The sequence below is a fragment of the Aythya fuligula genome, chromosome 15 (assembly GCF_009819795.1).
Source record: "Aythya fuligula isolate bAytFul2 chromosome 15, bAytFul2.pri, whole genome shotgun sequence".
Classification (NCBI taxonomy): Eukaryota; Metazoa; Chordata; class Aves; order Anseriformes; family Anatidae; genus Aythya; species Aythya fuligula.
The window spans coordinates 5,535,903-5,553,213 of NC_045573.1; the positions used below are offsets into that span (position 1 = coordinate 5,535,903).

The 17,311-nt window shown below is 53.6% G+C and overlaps 2 protein-coding genes across 3 annotated transcripts; both read left to right on the forward strand.

The window, feature by feature from the left end:
• Positions 1-368: 368 nt before the first annotated feature.
• PSMG3 (proteasome assembly chaperone 3) lies at positions 369-3,451 on the forward strand. 2 transcript variants are annotated; one of them, XM_032197612.1, is made up of 3 exons: positions 369-413; positions 1,016-1,233; positions 2,906-3,451. In XM_032197612.1, the coding sequence occupies exons 2-3, from the start codon at positions 1,018-1,020 to the stop codon at positions 3,056-3,058; spliced, it is 369 nt and encodes a 122-aa protein (XP_032053503.1). In that variant the 5' UTR covers positions 369-413; positions 1,016-1,017; the 3' UTR covers positions 3,059-3,451. The 2 variants fall into 2 exon arrangements, with proteins under 2 accessions (XP_032053503.1, XP_032053504.1); XM_032197613.1 differs by lacking the exon at positions 369-413 and adding an exon at positions 624-929.
• Positions 3,452-7,959: 4,508 nt separating this feature from the next.
• Positions 7,960-11,841, forward strand: TMEM184A (transmembrane protein 184A). The gene is made up of 8 exons (XM_032197852.1): positions 7,960-8,184; positions 8,608-8,773; positions 9,566-9,656; positions 9,751-9,826; positions 10,386-10,477; positions 10,860-11,029; positions 11,114-11,311; positions 11,430-11,841. Exons 1-8 carry the CDS (start codon positions 7,960-7,962, stop codon positions 11,678-11,680), a joined length of 1,269 nt encoding a protein of 422 aa, XP_032053743.1. The 3' UTR covers positions 11,681-11,841.
• The last annotated feature ends 5,470 nt before the right edge of the window (positions 11,842-17,311 follow it).

Below are 17,311 nucleotides of genomic sequence, written 5' to 3' on the forward strand. Positions count from 1 at the left end.
TAAATAAATAAATATTAAAGGTTAAATTTAGCAACCTCCATCCTGCCACCAGGTCAACCCCGTCCCGCCACACACCCAGGGCAGTCACGGACGGGCACATCCCACTCCCTCCTATATTTTCAGCCGCGATTTTCAGCGAAAAACGGGCAGAAAACACCCGAAAGGAGCTTTGGGGGGGGGGCTGCCCGTGAGGGGAGCGGGGGGGGGGGGGGTGCGCTGCAGATGGCGCCTCCCTGGGCGGGCGGCCCGCTAATGGCGGCCCCGCGCTGAGGGGACGGCGGCGGCGGCGATGGCGGCGGCCCTGCGCCATCTCCCCGCGCCGCGGGCGGCTGGAGGGAGGGGAAAGGCGCCGCTTCTGTCGTGGCTGGGCGGGCCCGGGCGGAGAACGGCGGCGGCGGCGAGGCCTGAGGAGGGTAGGGGCGGGCGAGCGGGGCCTGTGATCAGCCTGAGCCCGGGGCAGGGTGAGGGGATGGCGGGCACGTCCCGCAGCGAGGGTGCTGTGGGGGCGCAGCGCTGCTCCCCTCATCTCTGAGGGATGCGATGTTGGGGGGGGGGGGGCATCCTAAAAAAAATACATAGTTTGGGGTTGTTATTGTTGGTGTTTTTGTTTCCTGCTTGCCTGCCCGCCCAGTGCTGAAGTCTGGGAGGTGCGGGGGGTTTGGGGGGCTCCCCTTGATGGCAGTAAGGGTGAGGAACTGCCATGAGGTTTTGCATCATGCTGCACTTGGTGGGAACAGGTCCACTCATTGTTAAACTGCGAGCAGTGTGAAAACCTATAAACAGCAACTTTTCCATGTAGGGGCATTTGTATTTCACCTTCCTGTGAGGTGCGTGTGTGGACACTGGGTGTTGACAACTGTTCCTGTCCTGGCTCACCGCTTCGCCTACACCTCTGGGTGCTGTTACTCCCTGAAATCAACTTAACCTCGGTACACCAAGTGAATGAAAAGATTCGGGCTTTTTATAGCCTGTGGTCCGTGTTTTTAATCTAATGTCGTGTTATTGTTTTCTGCAGCAATGGCAGCAAATCCCATCGTGACGTCAAAGCAGCGAGAGGAAGTGGTACACGGGGTCCCCACGGAGGTGGTGTGCACGGCGTTCTCCAACTCCATTCTTGTGGTGGTAACGCAGTACGGCAAGCTGGGGACGCTCATCTACGTGGACCCCAACACAATAGGCGACAACATTGGCAGGCCTTCGCTCACCACAAAAGTGCTACTGGGCAAGGATGAGGTAAGAACAGATGTACAGCACGCTGGCACCAAGGCAGAGGGGGAAATGTGGTAGGTGGGGCTGTACCAGTTGCCAGGGAGTTGATGAATCACCGTAGTTAAGCAGTGTTTGCATAGTGGTAAAATTAATGTAAAAATCTGTTCCGAAGGAAGAGGGGTTCATCAGAAAAATATGCGCATTTATCTGTTCTTCAGCGTAAGTTTAACTAACTGAGTGGTTTGGGGGCCTGGTATTTTGTATCTTACAGGATATGGGTTGCTTTGCAGTGTTTATGGCAGGTTTGATACAGCTGGTGTTGATTTAAAGGTTGCAAGATCAAACATTTGGCCTTCGATAACCTTTTCTGGGTTTCAGTTCCAATAAATTTAACTTTTCAAGTCTCGTCTCCTCCCCCCAGCCCCCACCCATGCCAGCCCCATAATGGACTTTAGTTGCCCTCTCCCAAGTGTGCTTGCCAGCACCTGCCCTTGATAAAGTTTAATTTGTTTTGCTTGAACAAAATGAGTTTTTATCGACTATTTCACAAAGCTGGAGAGAAAGCAGAAGGAAACGCATTTTGCAAAGCGTCAACTAGTCAAGCATTAAAACAAAAAGTTACAGAGCTACAAGATTATGAGGCTTTCCATCAGGGCTGGAGCTGTCAAATATTACTTACTAGCCTAAAGTAGAAAAAACTAGCAGCACAGGTTCCCAATTCTGTCTGCAGCTTCTCATTATGGAGTTCTCATTCTTCAGTAATAGCTGCCTTTCCTAGATGGGAGAACCTTTGCTTTGGTAGGTGTGACATCTGCTAATTCTGAATGGCACCACCTTCAATCTGTTTTTATGTTTTATTCTGGAGATGGAAAGTGCCTTTTTATACTTGGTTACATAGTATTTTTAAATAATTTTACCAACTTAATCAATCTAAACTTTAAGGAAAGGCTTTTTAGTTTGCTGGTTTCCTGCTTGTTGCCATTAACATCCCTGTTTGGGATAGGACACGCTTCCAACACACAATGTTTGCTAAAATCAAACAAGCTCAGCCTTCTAATAAATACATAGCTATGGTGCCAATAAATCCTAGACAAGCTTGACATTCTTGTTAAAGAAACATCACTAAGAAAATTCTATCCCTTTTCTTCTCTGCTTTGGCCTCACCATTTATTTCTGTTTTTCATTATTCTATTAAAATCAGAAACACATCTTTTACACATGGCATGTAAAGAGCGTGTATATAACACCACTTTGAGATCTCTAAGAATTGCAAAAAACAAGACAGCTTTCTTCGCTGTCTTTCTACAACGGTGGAAGGAAAGATTCCCCACACCAGCTTTCCAAATTTTCCAAACGAGTGCAAAACTTAATTCAAGTGCAGCTCCCGTTAAGTTGTTTCAGGGTGGGTTGAACAGCTGTTGCTCTCAGGTCCAAACTCTTCCATTTTAAGATAGTTGAGAAAGTGCTTTCTAAAATGTCCTGTACCATGGCTTGGCTTTGCTGACCAGCCAAGCTGCGTGTCTGTTTCTAATCATGCTGGAACTGTTCAGCAAACTCATGTTCAATCTGAGTCCAGTATAGGCAGGTTCTCTGTGTGCTCCACGAACGAGTCATTGCAAGACTCTTCCTCTCCTAACGCACGTAGGAGGGCTCTCCCAGCTGTAAGAGTACACATCTGTATACCTTTGCTTTTCAGCCCCTCGTCCATGTTTGTGCCAAAAACCTGGTGGCGTTCGTGTCTCAGGAAGCTGGGAACAAACCTGTTCTTCTCGCCATGGCTTTAAAAGACAAGACCATGGAAGGAATACAAGCTCTACGGGAAGTGATCCGAAGTTGCCAAGTGTGGTGAAGTTGTACCATCTGGATTCAAGGAAATGATCTTGAGTCCATGACTCATCACCACTTTTTTAAAAGGACAAAAAATGAAAATGATGGAATGTCTTTGTGCTGGTTTTGGACATACTGAGGAATTTGATGAATTTTTCTCTACTGTGTAGAATGTTTGTGGGTTTTATTACTGTGACAGGTTTGCAGTCCATATAGTCAGTGATGAGACAAGCACAATTGTCTCGACATACAAGAGAAATTTTATTTTTATCACTTTGGGTGGGTTGTATATTTGAGAAACATGGCTCTGCATTTGTGTCCTGAGGAGTAATAGATGCCAAGCTCTGTAGCTACAGTGTACCGCAAAGGGGAACACCCAGTGCAGAGTGAATAAAAGAAACATTGATGAATCTAATTTTATGTGTTTTCTTTCTTACTCTGTGAAAATCACTTCAATTGAAATACAAGCCTCGGTAACAAATCAGCAGCAGTTGCATAATAGGAAAGACTTTCTTGACTGTTTTTTTTAAGGAAATGAGTCCTATATGAGTGCTTTTGTCCGTATGTCAGTCCCTTCCTGATGTATTCTGAACCCATTCTTTACTTTCAGTCAAATTTTAAAGAGAGGTAGATAATTAAACTGCTCAAAGTTTTTGAAAGCTGACGTCAGGATGGCAGAAAGGAACCCAAATTAGTAGTGGAAAAAAGACAAAATATTGGCTGTTTACTTGTTATATGTCACCAGCATTTTAGAGAGGCAGTATGTGCGTAGCTCTGGACCACCCGCAGCAAGCTGCCCCTGTTCTAAACCATCTGTCAGAGGAGATGTGAGGTCAGAAGGACTCGTGGGGGTTACACAGCGGTGTGTCTGCCAAGTCCATTGAAAAGAAGTGGTGTTACTTGAAGTCATGTGAGTAAACGCAACACTTAATAGCCCAGCTCTTGCTATTTGCCTGGAAAGCAGGTTTGTTTTTACCTTTTCTTTGAACAATTAACACCAAGTAGTAAATTTTTAAGTAAGCCATTACACACTTTTGTCACTTATGAACTTGACTGAGTAGACAGAGGACAGGTCTTGTGTTTAAATTCTGGGCAGGAAAGACCTGTGTTGTGTTAGGAACCATTGATACTAGCAGAATCAGCACAGCCATTCCCTTGTAGATCCAGTTGCAGGATCATTTCTGTTGCTAAAAGATCCCCTAAAGGTAGAAAAGCAGAAAATGAACTTCAAAAGGACTCCCTCTGAAGGAAGGGTTATTTACAATATTTAAAGGATAATGAGAAATGAAAGGTTTTTTTAAAGTACATTCAAAAGCTGCAGGCTCGCAGCTGCCCTTGACAAGAAATTTCATCTAAAAATAGTTTTCCAAACTGTGCTTCCAAGAATCAAAGATTTGCATCTGTCAGAACTCCACATTTTCTCTCTTTTACACTTTTTTATGTTGTTGCTCTAGGAGGGCTGAGAGAGGCATGTGGAATTTGTTAATGCTGATCCTGGTTTGCTGGTAGAGATCCTTTTCCGTTACAAAATTCAGTGAATTTCCTGGTTCGTGGTACTCCCACGGTGTCTGTGGGTCCAGCAACTTGTGGAAAGTGTATGTTAATCAGCAAATTGAATGTAAATCATCACATCTCCCACTGTGGTGGTAACGTCAGCACACCGCTGCTGTGCCCTGAAGACCTTGAGTGTTGCTACCTGAACGCCAACCACAGATTAACCACCAGAATTTCCTGGTTCTCTTTGCCACCAGGTCTGCACACAGTGGCAGGCAAAGAAAGGACGTGGCAATCTCTGCCATTTGATGCTCGGAGCCGCAACAGACTTATCTGGCTGCCTTCCTGCGGGTGATAAATCTGACCGTGAGCACTTGGTCCTTCGACTTTGCTCTCTGCTCTGCAGTAAAGCTGGGGGAAGGCCTGCCCCAAAAAACAGCCACGCGAGCCTGGCTGCTTGTACAACCAGATGTCTGCCTTTTAGTCATCGTTATCCTCCGGGAAAGATTTAACTCCCAACTGCAAGGAGAACCGTCTTCGCTGCCCGTGCAGGCGGCACGGCGCTCACCCACAGCCACGGGGTGCTCACGGGGCAGCAGCGCCGGAGCCTTCCGTGTTTGCTTTCCGGGCGTGGGTGCCAAGTGGGGCGGACTGGAAAGGTACGTTTGGCAGCTTTTCCTCAGGAGGCAAAGCTCTACCTGCTGCTCCAGCCACCCTGGGGCCCAGGGAAGGGGCAGAGGGGCTGGGACTGAGCCCCCCGGGGCTGGCGAGGTGAGGGTGCCCGGCTGGGAAGGTGCCCGGAGGAGGAGTCTGGTGGTGGAGGAGGGCGCAGGGGATGCGGAGGCAGGTGCACGGCAGGAGGCAGCCGAGGCCGGCTCCCGGAGGAGCCCCGCAGGGTGAGTGGGGCCCTGGGATGGGGAAGGGGATCCTGGTGGGTTGCTGGGGGGTCCCGGTGCTCCTCAAACAGAGCAGAGGCTGCCCCAGCCATCGGCTCCCAGCACCTGTGGGTGCAGGTGGCAGGGCACAGCCTGCAGCAGGAGCCCTGTGCGTGCATCACCCACTGCTCCGCCTTATTTTGGGTGCTGTTCTGCCTTATTTTGGGCACATGCTGGAGGTATTCCTCCTGGCAGGGGGTTGTGGGGGCTTCTGCTCCCTTCCTGGCTGTCCCTGCCCCACGGGGCAGCCGCCAGGGTGGGGTTTGTGCTCCGCAAGGCGTCCTGGCAGCAGGCAGCTGGGGAGGGATCCAGCAGCCTGTCATGCAAGGAAAATCCCAGACAACACAATCCTACAGGTGGTCTGCCCCAAGAAAGGTGCCAGTGCCTGTTTTTTTTTTTGGCTCAGTGCTCCCTTAACATCCCCAAGTCGCAGAGGGGCACAGGGCAGGTGTCTGAGCACAGCCCGGCTGGATGTGGCACTAGCACCGTCCCGTTGAGCTGAGTTTTGGAGCTAGAATTACCCTCGCACCTCCTGGCTGCCTTTGTTTTGGAAGCAAACGGGCCCTTGGCTGCATTGAATTGCCCGGCTACCTTGCACGGCCGGGATCTGATTACCTCTGGAGCTGGGAGCCCTGGCTCCGAGTGGCACGGAGGCTGTTGTTTTTAATGACTTGCTGCGACGTGTTAAGAGTTTTACAATGCGGGAGAGCCTGCCAGGGCCGGCTGCTGGTGCCGTGGTGCTCGCTGCGCAGCCAGGCTGTGAAAGCTAATAGGAGGCAGCACGGCTTGGGCCGAGCATCCGCGGCACGGCGCCGGGCTGAGAACAGAATAAATGGGTCTAGCAATTAGGAATTGAGCCGGATCATGCCCTCCCCCAGCACAAAGCTTGGGCAGAGGGACAGCACCTGACACAGGGCATCCCCAAAAAGCACGGGGGGCTGCGGGGAAGGGGGCCCAGCTCGTCTCTCTCCCTCCGACCCACGCCTCCAGCTCTCCCTGGCCTCCAGTTAATGTTTACAAGGCAGGTCCGCTCTGTCCAAAGAACAGATCCCTCCCCGGGATCCTGCTTCCTGCTGGCCGGGGCAGGGTCACGATGGCTGCACGGGGCAAAAAAACCCAGCTCCTGCCACCTCCATGAGCCCTCGGCCAGCCGCAGGTACGCTGGGACGAGCCCTTGGGACCTCGCCAGCCCGCGGCCACCTAGCCCGCCCCGGGCATCTCCGCTTACAGGCAGTGGGAGGTATTTTTAGGGCCGTTGATCTGACACCAGCTGGGTTTCCTCTCCTACCAGCTTGGGGTTCGGAGAGAGGGCGAGCCAGGCGAGCTCCGGCTTTGGGTTGGTTCCTGTGTTTTAAGTGGATCGAGGTCGTTCCCTAGCAGGCTTATCGCCGGCAGATATTTTCCTGCCGCTCGCCAGTCCGTGCTTACAGGTTTTCCTCCGGGTGATAGTTACCGAGCAGCTGAAATCTTTGTTTATGACCAGCGTGCCGAGGAGCGTCTGCATTGGTAGAGCTCCTCTCGCTGCTGGTTTTCAAACCACTATTGTTGTACTTGGGGAAAAAGCAGCTTTCCATAGATTAGCACAGAGAGGCCAAACACGGCAGTTTGTGCATCTGTTGGCCTTGAGATATGAAGCTGCCCTATAAATAAAAGTGTATTATTAGGCTGGTCCTTGCTGTTTGGAGCTGCAGGGTGCACAGTGCCCTGTGCGTCCTGGCCACTCTCTGTGCTGGGAGTGCTTGGGGTGAGCGGTTTTGGGGAGGGCAGAGCTGCCCATGAGGACGCTGTGGAGGTGCAGGAGTGCTCCAGCATCCCCAAATCCCAGCAGGACCCCCTAAATCCCGAAAGGGCTGAGGCTTGCTCCCTGGCTGAACTTCAAGTGATGGCGATGCCAAATGCCCAGCTCCTTGGTAAACCCCGGGGTTTGCCCCTAGCGTGTTACCCATGGGGAAAGGAGCCACATTTTTTTTGGGGGGGGGAGATGACACTGCAAGGGTCTTGGTGTTCTCTGGAGTCCAAAGGAGATGAAGATGTGCACGCACTGTCTGAAGGGATGTCAGGGGCCTGATGGTTTGTTGGTAAGGGGCTGGATGGGGGTGATTTTAAGCCTTAAGTCTCTGGTGCCTGGTGAAAAAGGGTCCTGAGCCACAAGTGTCCTCCAAGGAGCACAAACATGGGCAGGTCTTTCCCTGAGAAAACCAGAAGGAGCAAGGCAGGCGGGGAAAAGCAGGCATTTCATGGGACACAGGGAGCACAGACACCCCCTTGGAGACACGAGGGTCTGCTCTTGGAGGACATTTGCATTGTCCTGCAGCAGCCCTGGCCACAGTGAATCGGCTGGCTTGGGTGAGGGACCTGCTGGAAAAGGCCTGGGGAGGAGAAAAACTCACAGGTGGTTTGTCCACGTTGCGTGGGCCGGGAAACCTGCAGGGACCTTCCCCCTCCCCAGCTTACCTCCATCCTGCGCCACTCCCCGTGCCTCTCCCTCCTGCAGATGAGTAATGCCACCCGGGCCGTGCCCTCTCCCACGCCACCCGGCTCCCCGGGGCCCAGCACGGTGACCAGGCTGGCCTCGGCCACCCCTTCCCCAGCCTTTGCCATGCCGCTGACTGCCCACAACGACTCCCAGGACGGCCAGCAGCTCTTCCTCACCACCACGGCGGCACAGGCCATCTCCGGCATCTTCGTCTGGTCGGCGCTCATCATCACCTTCCACCAGGTACGGGCGGGATGGAGCTGCAGCTCTGGGGCAAAGCTATCAATCGGCACCAAGCTCGCTGCAAACCATCGCCCCGGGTGGGTATTTCCTCCTGGGGCTGCAGGGGATATCTCTGCCTCGCGAGCGTGGACTTTGCCCGCGTGCTGCCAGAGCTGGGAGAGGTGCAGGGCATCAGCAGCGCCTGCAGGCAGCTCCCAGCCAGGAGCTCCAGCACGTGTCTCCTCCAGCACCCCAGAACTGTGCCTTTGGGGCACACGGCCTTGCAGCACCCTGCCAGCAGGCACGTTTTGTGATGCTGCTGGTGATTTTAGATCCGTGCTGCTGGGGCTGCCCTGGGGTGAGCCACTGCCTCCAGGAGCCAGCCCCAGCTCAGTCATCAGTCCTAGCCGGAGCTGTGTGCAACGGGCACGCTCTCCTCTGCAGATCTACACGCACCTGAGGAACTACACCATCCCCAAGGAGCAGCGCTACATCATCCGCATCCTCTTCATCGTGCCCATCTATGCCTTCGACTCCTGGCTCAGCCTCCTCCTCCTCGGCAGCCACCAGTACTACGTCTACTTCGACTCGGTGCGCGACTGCTACGAAGGTGAGCACGGGGTGCTGAAAGCAAAGCAGGACTCTCCTCCCCCTGACATGTCTCTGGAGCAGCCTGGGTTGCACACGGTGCCAGATCTCCACCATTTTCACTTCCAACTCTCCCTTCCTCCACGTGGAGGTTTCCCCTTCCTTCCCCAGCAGCAGCAGGGAGAGAGGTGGCCCATGGGCAGATGCCTGCTGGCTCAGAGGGAGCCCAGCGTCTGGTCATGTTCCCAGGAAGGGTTTTCTGGCTACCATTGAGGTAGCAATGCAGTTTTTCTAAAGCAGGTACACTTACCTAAGAAACTGGGTAGTTGGGATGTTTGTGGTACAGGGGGGAACTGTTGAGAGCTGAGGTTGCTCTTGCACCGGGTTGCTTCCCCCCAGGGCATGCGTAATACTTCAGGTCTGGAGCAAGAGAGCACAAAACAAAAATTGGTGGGGCTGGCCAAGAAAACTGCAAGGCTCCTGGGCTTGTCTGGGTGTGCACGAGGGCTGGCTCCTTGGGCACTGCTGGGACACACAAGTGCCACCACGTGCCCTGAGTGCAGGGGCTGTGTGTACACAGCAGAGCTGCTGTGTCTGCAGCAGAACACACTTGCCTTGTACACGTGGCACGGCGCGTCTGGCTCAGCTGGATCTGACCTGCTGGTGGCCTCCCACCCACCTGGACCCGAGTCCCAAACCCTGGTGCTGTGCCAGGGTGGGTGAGAAGACATCTGAGCAGGAAGGGATGGGAAATGTAAGAACCCCCCCGCACCTCCACCAGCCCTGCTGATCGTGCCTGCCCTTGCCTTGCCAGCTTTCGTGATTTACAGCTTCCTGAGCCTGTGCTTTGAGTACCTCGGTGGGGAGAGCACCATCATGACGGAGATCCGAGGGAAGCCCATTGCGTAAGTGGTGGCACGCCACCAGCTCCTCAGCTTTTCCTCACCCACCTTCCCCATCCGGCTGCCCCAATGGCATCTCCTTGGCTTCTACTTCCAGGTCCAGCTGCTTGTACGGGACCTGCTGCCTTCAGGGCATGTCCTACTCCATTGGGTTCCTGCGCTTCTGCAAGCAGGTGGGTACCTGCCAGGGAGCATCGCCTCCGCTCCCCTCTGCACTGAGGGATGAGGGCTCTCCAGGCTGTCTCTCAGTGGGTTCCTTACCCAAGGAGAAATCTTACCCGAGATGCTCTTTTTTTTTTTTCCTCTGAGGGAGCAGCTCTGCCGGCACCTGGCCAGCAGCAGAGCGCAGCGCTCGCTGTCCTTGCCTCTGACTCACTGCTGAGTCAGGGTCTCCTCCCACTGCAGAGCTGAGATTTTTATCTCTGTCCAGTCCCAGGTTAGCTGGACGGCTCCCTCACCGCCCAGGGCTGCGCTGCAGGGACAAATCCTGGCACTGGTCTGTCTGTGAGCCAGCCAGTCCTCTGCCTCAGCGTGGCTCTGCTGCTTTTTGTGAGCGCTCGGGGGCACAGCCCTGCTCCCTCCTGTCTGCTGGTCCAGATCTCAGCCCGCAGTGCTGGTCACTCCAGAGATGGAGAATCGCTCACCCCTGTGTCCCGGGAGCAGGGAGCTTGGCTGTGGTGGGGCTGGGGGGACAGGATGGCCCTGAGTGCACGGTGTCTCTCCCCTGTGTAGGCCACGCTGCAGTTCTGCATCGTGAAACCCCTCATGGCCATCGTCACCATCATCCTGCAGGCGTTCGGGAAGTACCACGACGGGGACTTCAAGTGAGGATGCTGTGTGGGGCTGGGGAGGAGGCACCGGCCTCCTGGGGGGAAGGGGACAGGTTGGGTCCCTGCTCCATCGCAGGGGACAGGGTGACCTGCCAGGCCTCCCCAGGCAGCAAGGCCATGAGGAGCCCAAAGCACCCAGGAATGGAGACTCACTGTCCCCCGATGAGATGGGGATGAAACGCTCAGGGGCCATCACACAAACGGTCACACAAGAGAGGAAAAGTGACAGCAGCCCCTGCTCCCCCACTTCCCATTCTCCTTCCCCAGCTGGGCTGCCCCCCAAGACAAAGCCACACACGCCTCCCACCCCCTGCTCCCCTTCTTCCCCCTGTGCCTCTGGTTGTGCTCGCTCCAGCAGCCTGCTCTCTCCCCGCAGTGTCCGAAGCGGCTACCTCTACATCACCATCATCTACAACTTCTCCGTCAGCCTGGCGCTTTACGCCCTCTTCCTCTTCTACTTCGCCACCATGGACCTGCTGCGCCCGTTTGAGCCGGTCCTCAAGTTCATCACCATCAAGGCCGTCATCTTCCTCTCCTTCTGGCAAGGTGGGTCCCTCGTCCTCCTCTCGCAGCACCACGCAGCCCAGGGATGTGGGACCAGAGCTGACCCCTCTCCCTTCCCCTGCGCAGGGACGCTGCTGGCAATCCTGGAGAAGTGCGGGGTGATCCCCGAAGTTCAGATCATAGACGGGAAGGAGGTGGGAGCTGGGACAGTGGCTGCTGGCTACCAGAACTTCATCATCTGCATCGAGATGCTCTTTGCTTCCATTGCCCTGCGCTACGCGTTTACCTGCCAGGTGTACAGGGAGAAGAAAGAAAACACAACAGGTAGCTCTTCCTCTCCTCTTCCTCCTTTCATCTAAGGAAAAGTGTCACTGCAACCTCGGAGCACTCGGGCTGTTGCTCATCTGATGTCCCATCACCCTCCTGCTCTCCTTTTTTTCAGCAAACCTCGCCCCGATGCAGAGCATCTCGAGCGGGCTGAAGGAGACCATGAGCCCCCAGGACATCGTGCAGGACGCCATCCACAACTTCTCGCCCACGTACCAGCAGTACACCCAGCAGTCCATGCAGGAGGCAGAGCACAAAGTGCCGGGCGAGAACGGGCACGTGGCCTCCAAGGTGGAGGGAGTGAGTGGCAGAAAGAGCAAAAACATCGAGAAGAGAGTGCTGATCCTGTCGGACGAGGAGCTGTAGGAGAAGTCAGAGGGGACAGTGACACCGGAGAGGCTTAAACCCATGGAAGGGGGGACTGTCTGGAGGCTGAGACAACCTGGTCTAATCAGAGTGCTGAGAGGAGGAGAGGGAAGCCGAGAACTCTACTCAAAGGGCAGTCCCTTGGAGGGAAGATGCAATAACCCAGGGAAAGGTTAAATCAAACAGTGCCAGCTCCTGCTGTCCTGTCTCTGCTGGTGTTAGGGACCGGGCTCTTTGCTCTGTGGCCAAGCAGTCACGTGCTGAGCTCAGCTCTTTGCTGCCAGGGTTTGGGTGCCAGCCCCATGCCCGTACCCTGGCTGGGGTCCCCAGCAAGCCAGGCCACCCACCTGTGCCATCGGATGGACTGGCTGCCCTCACCCTCCTCCTGCCTGCAAGCAGCGCCCAGGCCTGAGAGAAATGCTTTTCTCAGCACGGTTCTGCTCTAGTTTTGCCTGATTTGGGTAAAAAATGGTCTCAAGGGCCCTGTGGAGAAAAGCAGAGCAGGAAGGTGACTTCACTTCACCTCAAAACCCGGTAATGTTTGAAAGACATCATGCCTTATTTTTACACATTTTCCTCTCTTCCCCCCAAAAAGCCTATGGAGTCATGCAGGAGACCTTTACAGAGGAGGAAAAGTAACTCATCCTCCTCTCCCTCCAGATGGGGATGCAGCTGCTTGAGCAAGTCCCCCGGGAGCAGCAGCGGGACCTCACTCGGACTTCACCACGAGGTCTCACAGCTGCATTTCTGAGAGCTGCTGGTGACAGAGGCACTTGTTTATGTCTAAACCGACTTATCTCTGAGCGGATCAGAAGTTAAAAGGGATTCCAGCTTCCTTATCAGAGGCATTATTAGGGAACCAGACTGTGACTGGTGGTGGTAGGAATGCACTGACCGGGAACTGTCTGTTCCTCCTAACCCCTCTATTCCACATCCCTACCCCTGCTTGCAGGAAACAAGTGCTGCGGCCAGGCTGGGCCAGATATGGGATGCTGGGGGACCCGGGGAGCTCAGCGGTGCAAGGGCTGCGTGAGCCATTTCCCAGATCTGACAAACTCATTTCACCCCTGCCAAGCTGCAGAAAGGCATGTGGGGCTGAGCCCAGCCAGGGTGGTATTGGCAGAGATGCACTCAGGGCAGGAGTGCTCCCAGGGAGGATTTTCTCTGTATCCATGATGGAGAGCGTGCCTCCTTCTGTTAAACTTCCTCTCTGATTTTATTTTTTCCAATTTCTATTCCCTTGCTGTTCATCAGATGGTCCCTGGGAACTTATTTGGGCTGTTGGTTGGGGTGGGAGCTGGGTAGTGGAAGGACAGGGGCAAGTCCGGAGCCTTCGATTTGCATGGCAAACCAACCTCTGGGTAAGGCTTATAGCCATTTTAGAGCTCCTAGTGTTTTGTTGTGTTTTTGTGTTTGTTTTTTTTTTTTTTTTTTTTTTTCCACCTGCTCCTGAGCTGCAAAATGTAAATTGCAAGATGAAATTATTTTATTTATGATTTTTTTTCTAATAAACAGCAATTTCTACCATGGATTGAACAAGTGTTTTTCACTTAGGTCAGCGAGCAGAGCCCACACTCTGCCCGTTCCTGCTCTAATGCTGATGCTCTCCAGCTCCGCGTCCTCCCTGCCCCTCAGTGCTGGCCCAGCAGAAATACCTGCACACGCAGCATCCTCCACACTCTGGCATTCCCGCAGGGTTTGTGCTCATCTTTTTCACTCCACAAGCGGTGCGTGCCCCCCTGCTTGCGCTGCACCTCTTCCAAGCCTCTCCTAAGCTGCAGATGCAGCAGTTCAGAGCCGCCGGGTCCTCATCCGCTGAGCCAAGCCCAGACTTCGGCAGCAACAGCACAAAATCTATTTCTTATTATCAGAGAATATCTTATCGTGCTGGAAGCCTGGAGTCAACACGAGCAGGCTATGGCTGAGCCAGTCTGGCAAGTCCTCTGCTCCAGAGCTCCGCTGCTTGTACCTGCCCAGCCGGTGAGACCGCTGCCACGTTTGGTGTCACCCGGTCTGTAAACAAGGGCCATGTGCTTGGCACGTCCAGGCACAGGGGCAGGACCCCGCTGCCCACAAAGAGCAGCATCGACAAGGCTGCCTGGCTTTGTTGCGTAGCCGTCAGCGAAGCAGGACCGTCTCTCAGCGAGCATCTTGGTCCACACTGCCCCTCTGGGATGGAGCCTGCCGCAGCTGCAGGAACAGAGGCTGCTTTGCCTCCCGGGGCGAGGACAGACTGCAGAGGTGACGATGGGGCATCTGCCAGCGGGCTCACAGCCGCTGAGATACAGACTCGCACAAGAACACAGCGAGGAGCGTAGTTGTACTTCATTGCACAAATGATCGACTCCAGCGCATAATGGGCTGCATTCATTGCTTTTGCCAGCAGGTGCAATTCCCACTGCAGACGGTAACAATCGCCTATTTATGTCAAGCCCTGATTACTGTATTATATGTAAAACAGGTCTTTCTTGCAAGCAAAACACGGAGAGAGAGAAAAAAAAATAATAAAAAACCAGCTGTGACTCATCCGAGTCAGCAGCGCGATGCCAGCCCGAAGGAGCCGTGCTGGGCTGGACCCCAGCTGGCGGCCGCGCTGTGCAGCAGCAGGCAACACGGCCTCCTCCAGCAGGCTCAGCCTCCTGCTCCTCCTGAGCCTCTGAGAGGGGAGAGAGGCTCACGGCTCCTCCTGGGCTCTGCCCCTGCCCTCAAACCCCTGCAACGTCAGAACACATCCACGGAGAGCTGATATACTCGAGGTGCCTTAGGTGGCATGAGTCGTCTAGCAGCTGTGGTGCTGTGTTCCTAAGGCAGGATGCCTCCTCGTCTCCTCTTCCTCTACAACAGGAGCACCCACAAGAGCAGGGGCTGACCGTGCTGGCCTCAGAACATACACTGCAAGGCAGAAGCATTTCTTTTTTGGGGTGGTGGCACCCACCCGTGAGGCCCCAGCCCTCCACAGGCAGCAGGTTGCCAGAACTGCCAGCGGGACTCGTGTGGTGCCAGCCCCGCGTACCGAGACTTCCCCCGGTTCTAGGCCTTCCTTCCCCCTACCCTAAGCACGGTGAGGGCCGAGTCTCCTTTCACCCCAAACTTCCACCTGGCTGAGTCCCAACACTCTTTTCCACCTCAGCTCCTGCTCCTCCATCCCTGGCAGACACAACGTCCCACCTCCCTCGCTGCCATCCCTGCCAACAGGAGCTGAAGCAGACGATGGAGGCCTACTCCAACCCCTCACCAGTGACCGCGACCACCAAAGCTAACGTGGCTCCCAGGAGCTCTCTGTCAGAGGCACCACTGCTTTAAATCCCAGAGGAACAAACAGGGAAAAACAAAGTATTGATTTAAGGGGTTAAAGCTGTTTCTCCACAAGCAGTTGCATAGGAAGCACCGCAGGGCTCTTTCACAACCCCGAAGGGAGGGGAGCAGCTCAGGACCTGTCTCACCTCCTGAGCTCCCCACGCCAAGCCCTGCAGGGTGCCCCCAGCACCATGACCAGGCCGCCAGTCCCCATATGCTCTGCGAGCCACCACCACAAAATATCCCCTGATGCTCAAGGAACAGGAACGTCTCACACGTCACGGCTGGGACCTGGGCGAGCTGGTGGCTCTGCAAGCACCCAGCTGGCTCAGACACTCACAAAAAGGCTTCCTCCCAAAAATACAGCGCTCACCCGCAGCACTGCATCCAGCTGCACGCCGCTCGGGTGACAGGTGAGGGAAACATGCCCCTGAAAAAAAATCAATGCAAGCTCCAAAACGCTGACCATACACCAGGGCAAGTCTGAAACCAGAAAATGCTTTATTGGAAAGGTACAAAAAAACCAGTCACTGCAGCTAAATTTACAGCAATAAATTACGTTGTGGCTGTCAAGAGAAAGTAATGGACACATACACAGGGCTACTCGCCTTACAAACAGGAATCCACATTGCTTGGTATATCAATAATTTATTTTATAATAAAAAAGCAGCACAAAAATAAATATTGAAATGAAATTACTGAGTAACCACAGAGGATAGAATGAGCTGGTGATAAAAAACAACTTAAAACAGAAGACTTCTATCATTAAAAAAATGAAAGCAAGTATCCACCATCTACGGAAACACCCCAGCAGACTGAAATACAGACGAAGGAAAACAAATCCACGTTACAAAAGTTTTTCTTTTTCGTTTTGTTTTTCATTTTCTTTTTTTCTTTTTTTTTCTTTTTTAAATAAAAACAATCATGACAATGAAGTTTAAATGATTAGAGAGAGAAAAAAAAAAAAAAAAAAAAAGAAAAACCAAAATGCCACCTTCTCCTCCTCCCCGGGGTCTGAGCCATGCAGAAGCCCGACCACGCCACGCGCCCATGGCATCATGCCCTCGCCCACCAGCACCCATCCCTCCCCACAGCTGTGGTGGCACCCAGGGCTCCAGCAGGTGGTAGGGGTGGGCAAGAGCTGAGATGCTGACTTGCTTTGAGGGTCTGGAGGTGCCCTGGAGGGAAAAGATTTCCCCACTGCCAATGGAGAGACCAGCAAAGGCGCCTACGAGACCAGGGACTCCCTCCCAGTACCCGTGCGGATGCTGCAGGCTGTTCCAGCATCCCATGGTGCCCATGTTTTGGAGAGGCTAGAAAGGCCAGGCCCAGGGGAGAGGATCCCAGCACTCAAACTCAGAGCCCACCGCTCCTTGGCAAGCGAAGAGGGGCAGAGAAGGGAGCCCCGGCACCCCCAACTACTGCAGCAAGAGACGAGCGAGAGGTACTGCGGCGGGGGAGCGCCTTGGGGGCTCTGCAGCTATGTCCCCACGCCACGCTTGCCCTGGGTGTCAGGCTTGCAAGTGCAGGACGGAGAGGAAAAAAAACAAAAAACGAAAAAAAAATAACTAAACAGAAACAAACCAAACCCCAGAGGAATGCAATGTGACAACCCCAAGCTGGAGGGCCCTCCGGGACGGAGGGTAGAGGAGTTGGGTCTCCAACGTGGTCAACAGCTTTCGGGTCATTCCTCCCTCCACGTTACCTTGCAATTCTGATCCCTCTGTGGAAGTTTAGCCAGGACATTTCATTCCCCTCCAGGTCACCACCCAGGGAGCCCTGGACTGGCAATTTCTTTTAATAAAGATTTACAGTATCAAACTTGGAAAAAAAATTATTTTTTTTTTTACGAAAAATCTGTACGATAAAATGTATATAATTATATATTTATATATATATTTCTCTCTCTTTAAATATTTCCACGTGGTCCTTATGGATATCCAATATGGATTACCTACCATGGCTATGGTATCAACAGCTTTAACAACACCCAGGCCTCTTGTTCTTTAATCGAGTGACCAGAGATTTAAGTGCCTACCAGCACTAAACTAGCAATCGCTTGGACAAGCCTTTGGCACCCTTCCAAGAACTGGAAAAAAAGAAATACTTGGCCGCAAGGGAAGTGCCACCTAAAAGATATGTTTCTTAACTCATTCCAACAGCAAGAAGACCCTCCCCAAGGAGCAAAGTTCAACCTCCGTCCCCCTCCGTGCGACTGGTCTGCTTTCACTGACAGGGGGTCAAGGGCAGCCAGAGGGTGTTCCTATCTAGCCAGGAATGTTATGGAGCTCTGGAGCTGTTTTAAAGACTGGAAGCATTTGGGCATTTTCAAGT

Excerpts from the sequence above, each read along its gene's own strand:
- PSMG3 (XM_032197612.1), top strand. The coding sequence starts at position 1,018 with ATGGCAGCAAATCCCATCGTGACGTCAAAGCAGCGAGAGGAAGTGGTA. Across the intron at positions 1,234-2,905 it reads TGCTACTGGGCAAGGATGAG|CCCCTCGTCCATGTTTGTGC; the intron begins GTAAGAACAGAT and ends TTTGCTTTTCAG.
- TMEM184A (XM_032197852.1), top strand. The coding sequence starts at position 7,960 with ATGAGTAATGCCACCCGGGCCGTGCCCTCTCCCACGCCACCCGGCTCC. Across the intron at positions 8,774-9,565 it reads GGTGCGCGACTGCTACGAAG|CTTTCGTGATTTACAGCTTC; the intron begins GTGAGCACGGGG and ends TTGCCTTGCCAG. Across the intron at positions 9,827-10,385 it reads TCCTGCGCTTCTGCAAGCAG|GCCACGCTGCAGTTCTGCAT; the intron begins GTGGGTACCTGC and ends TCCCCTGTGTAG.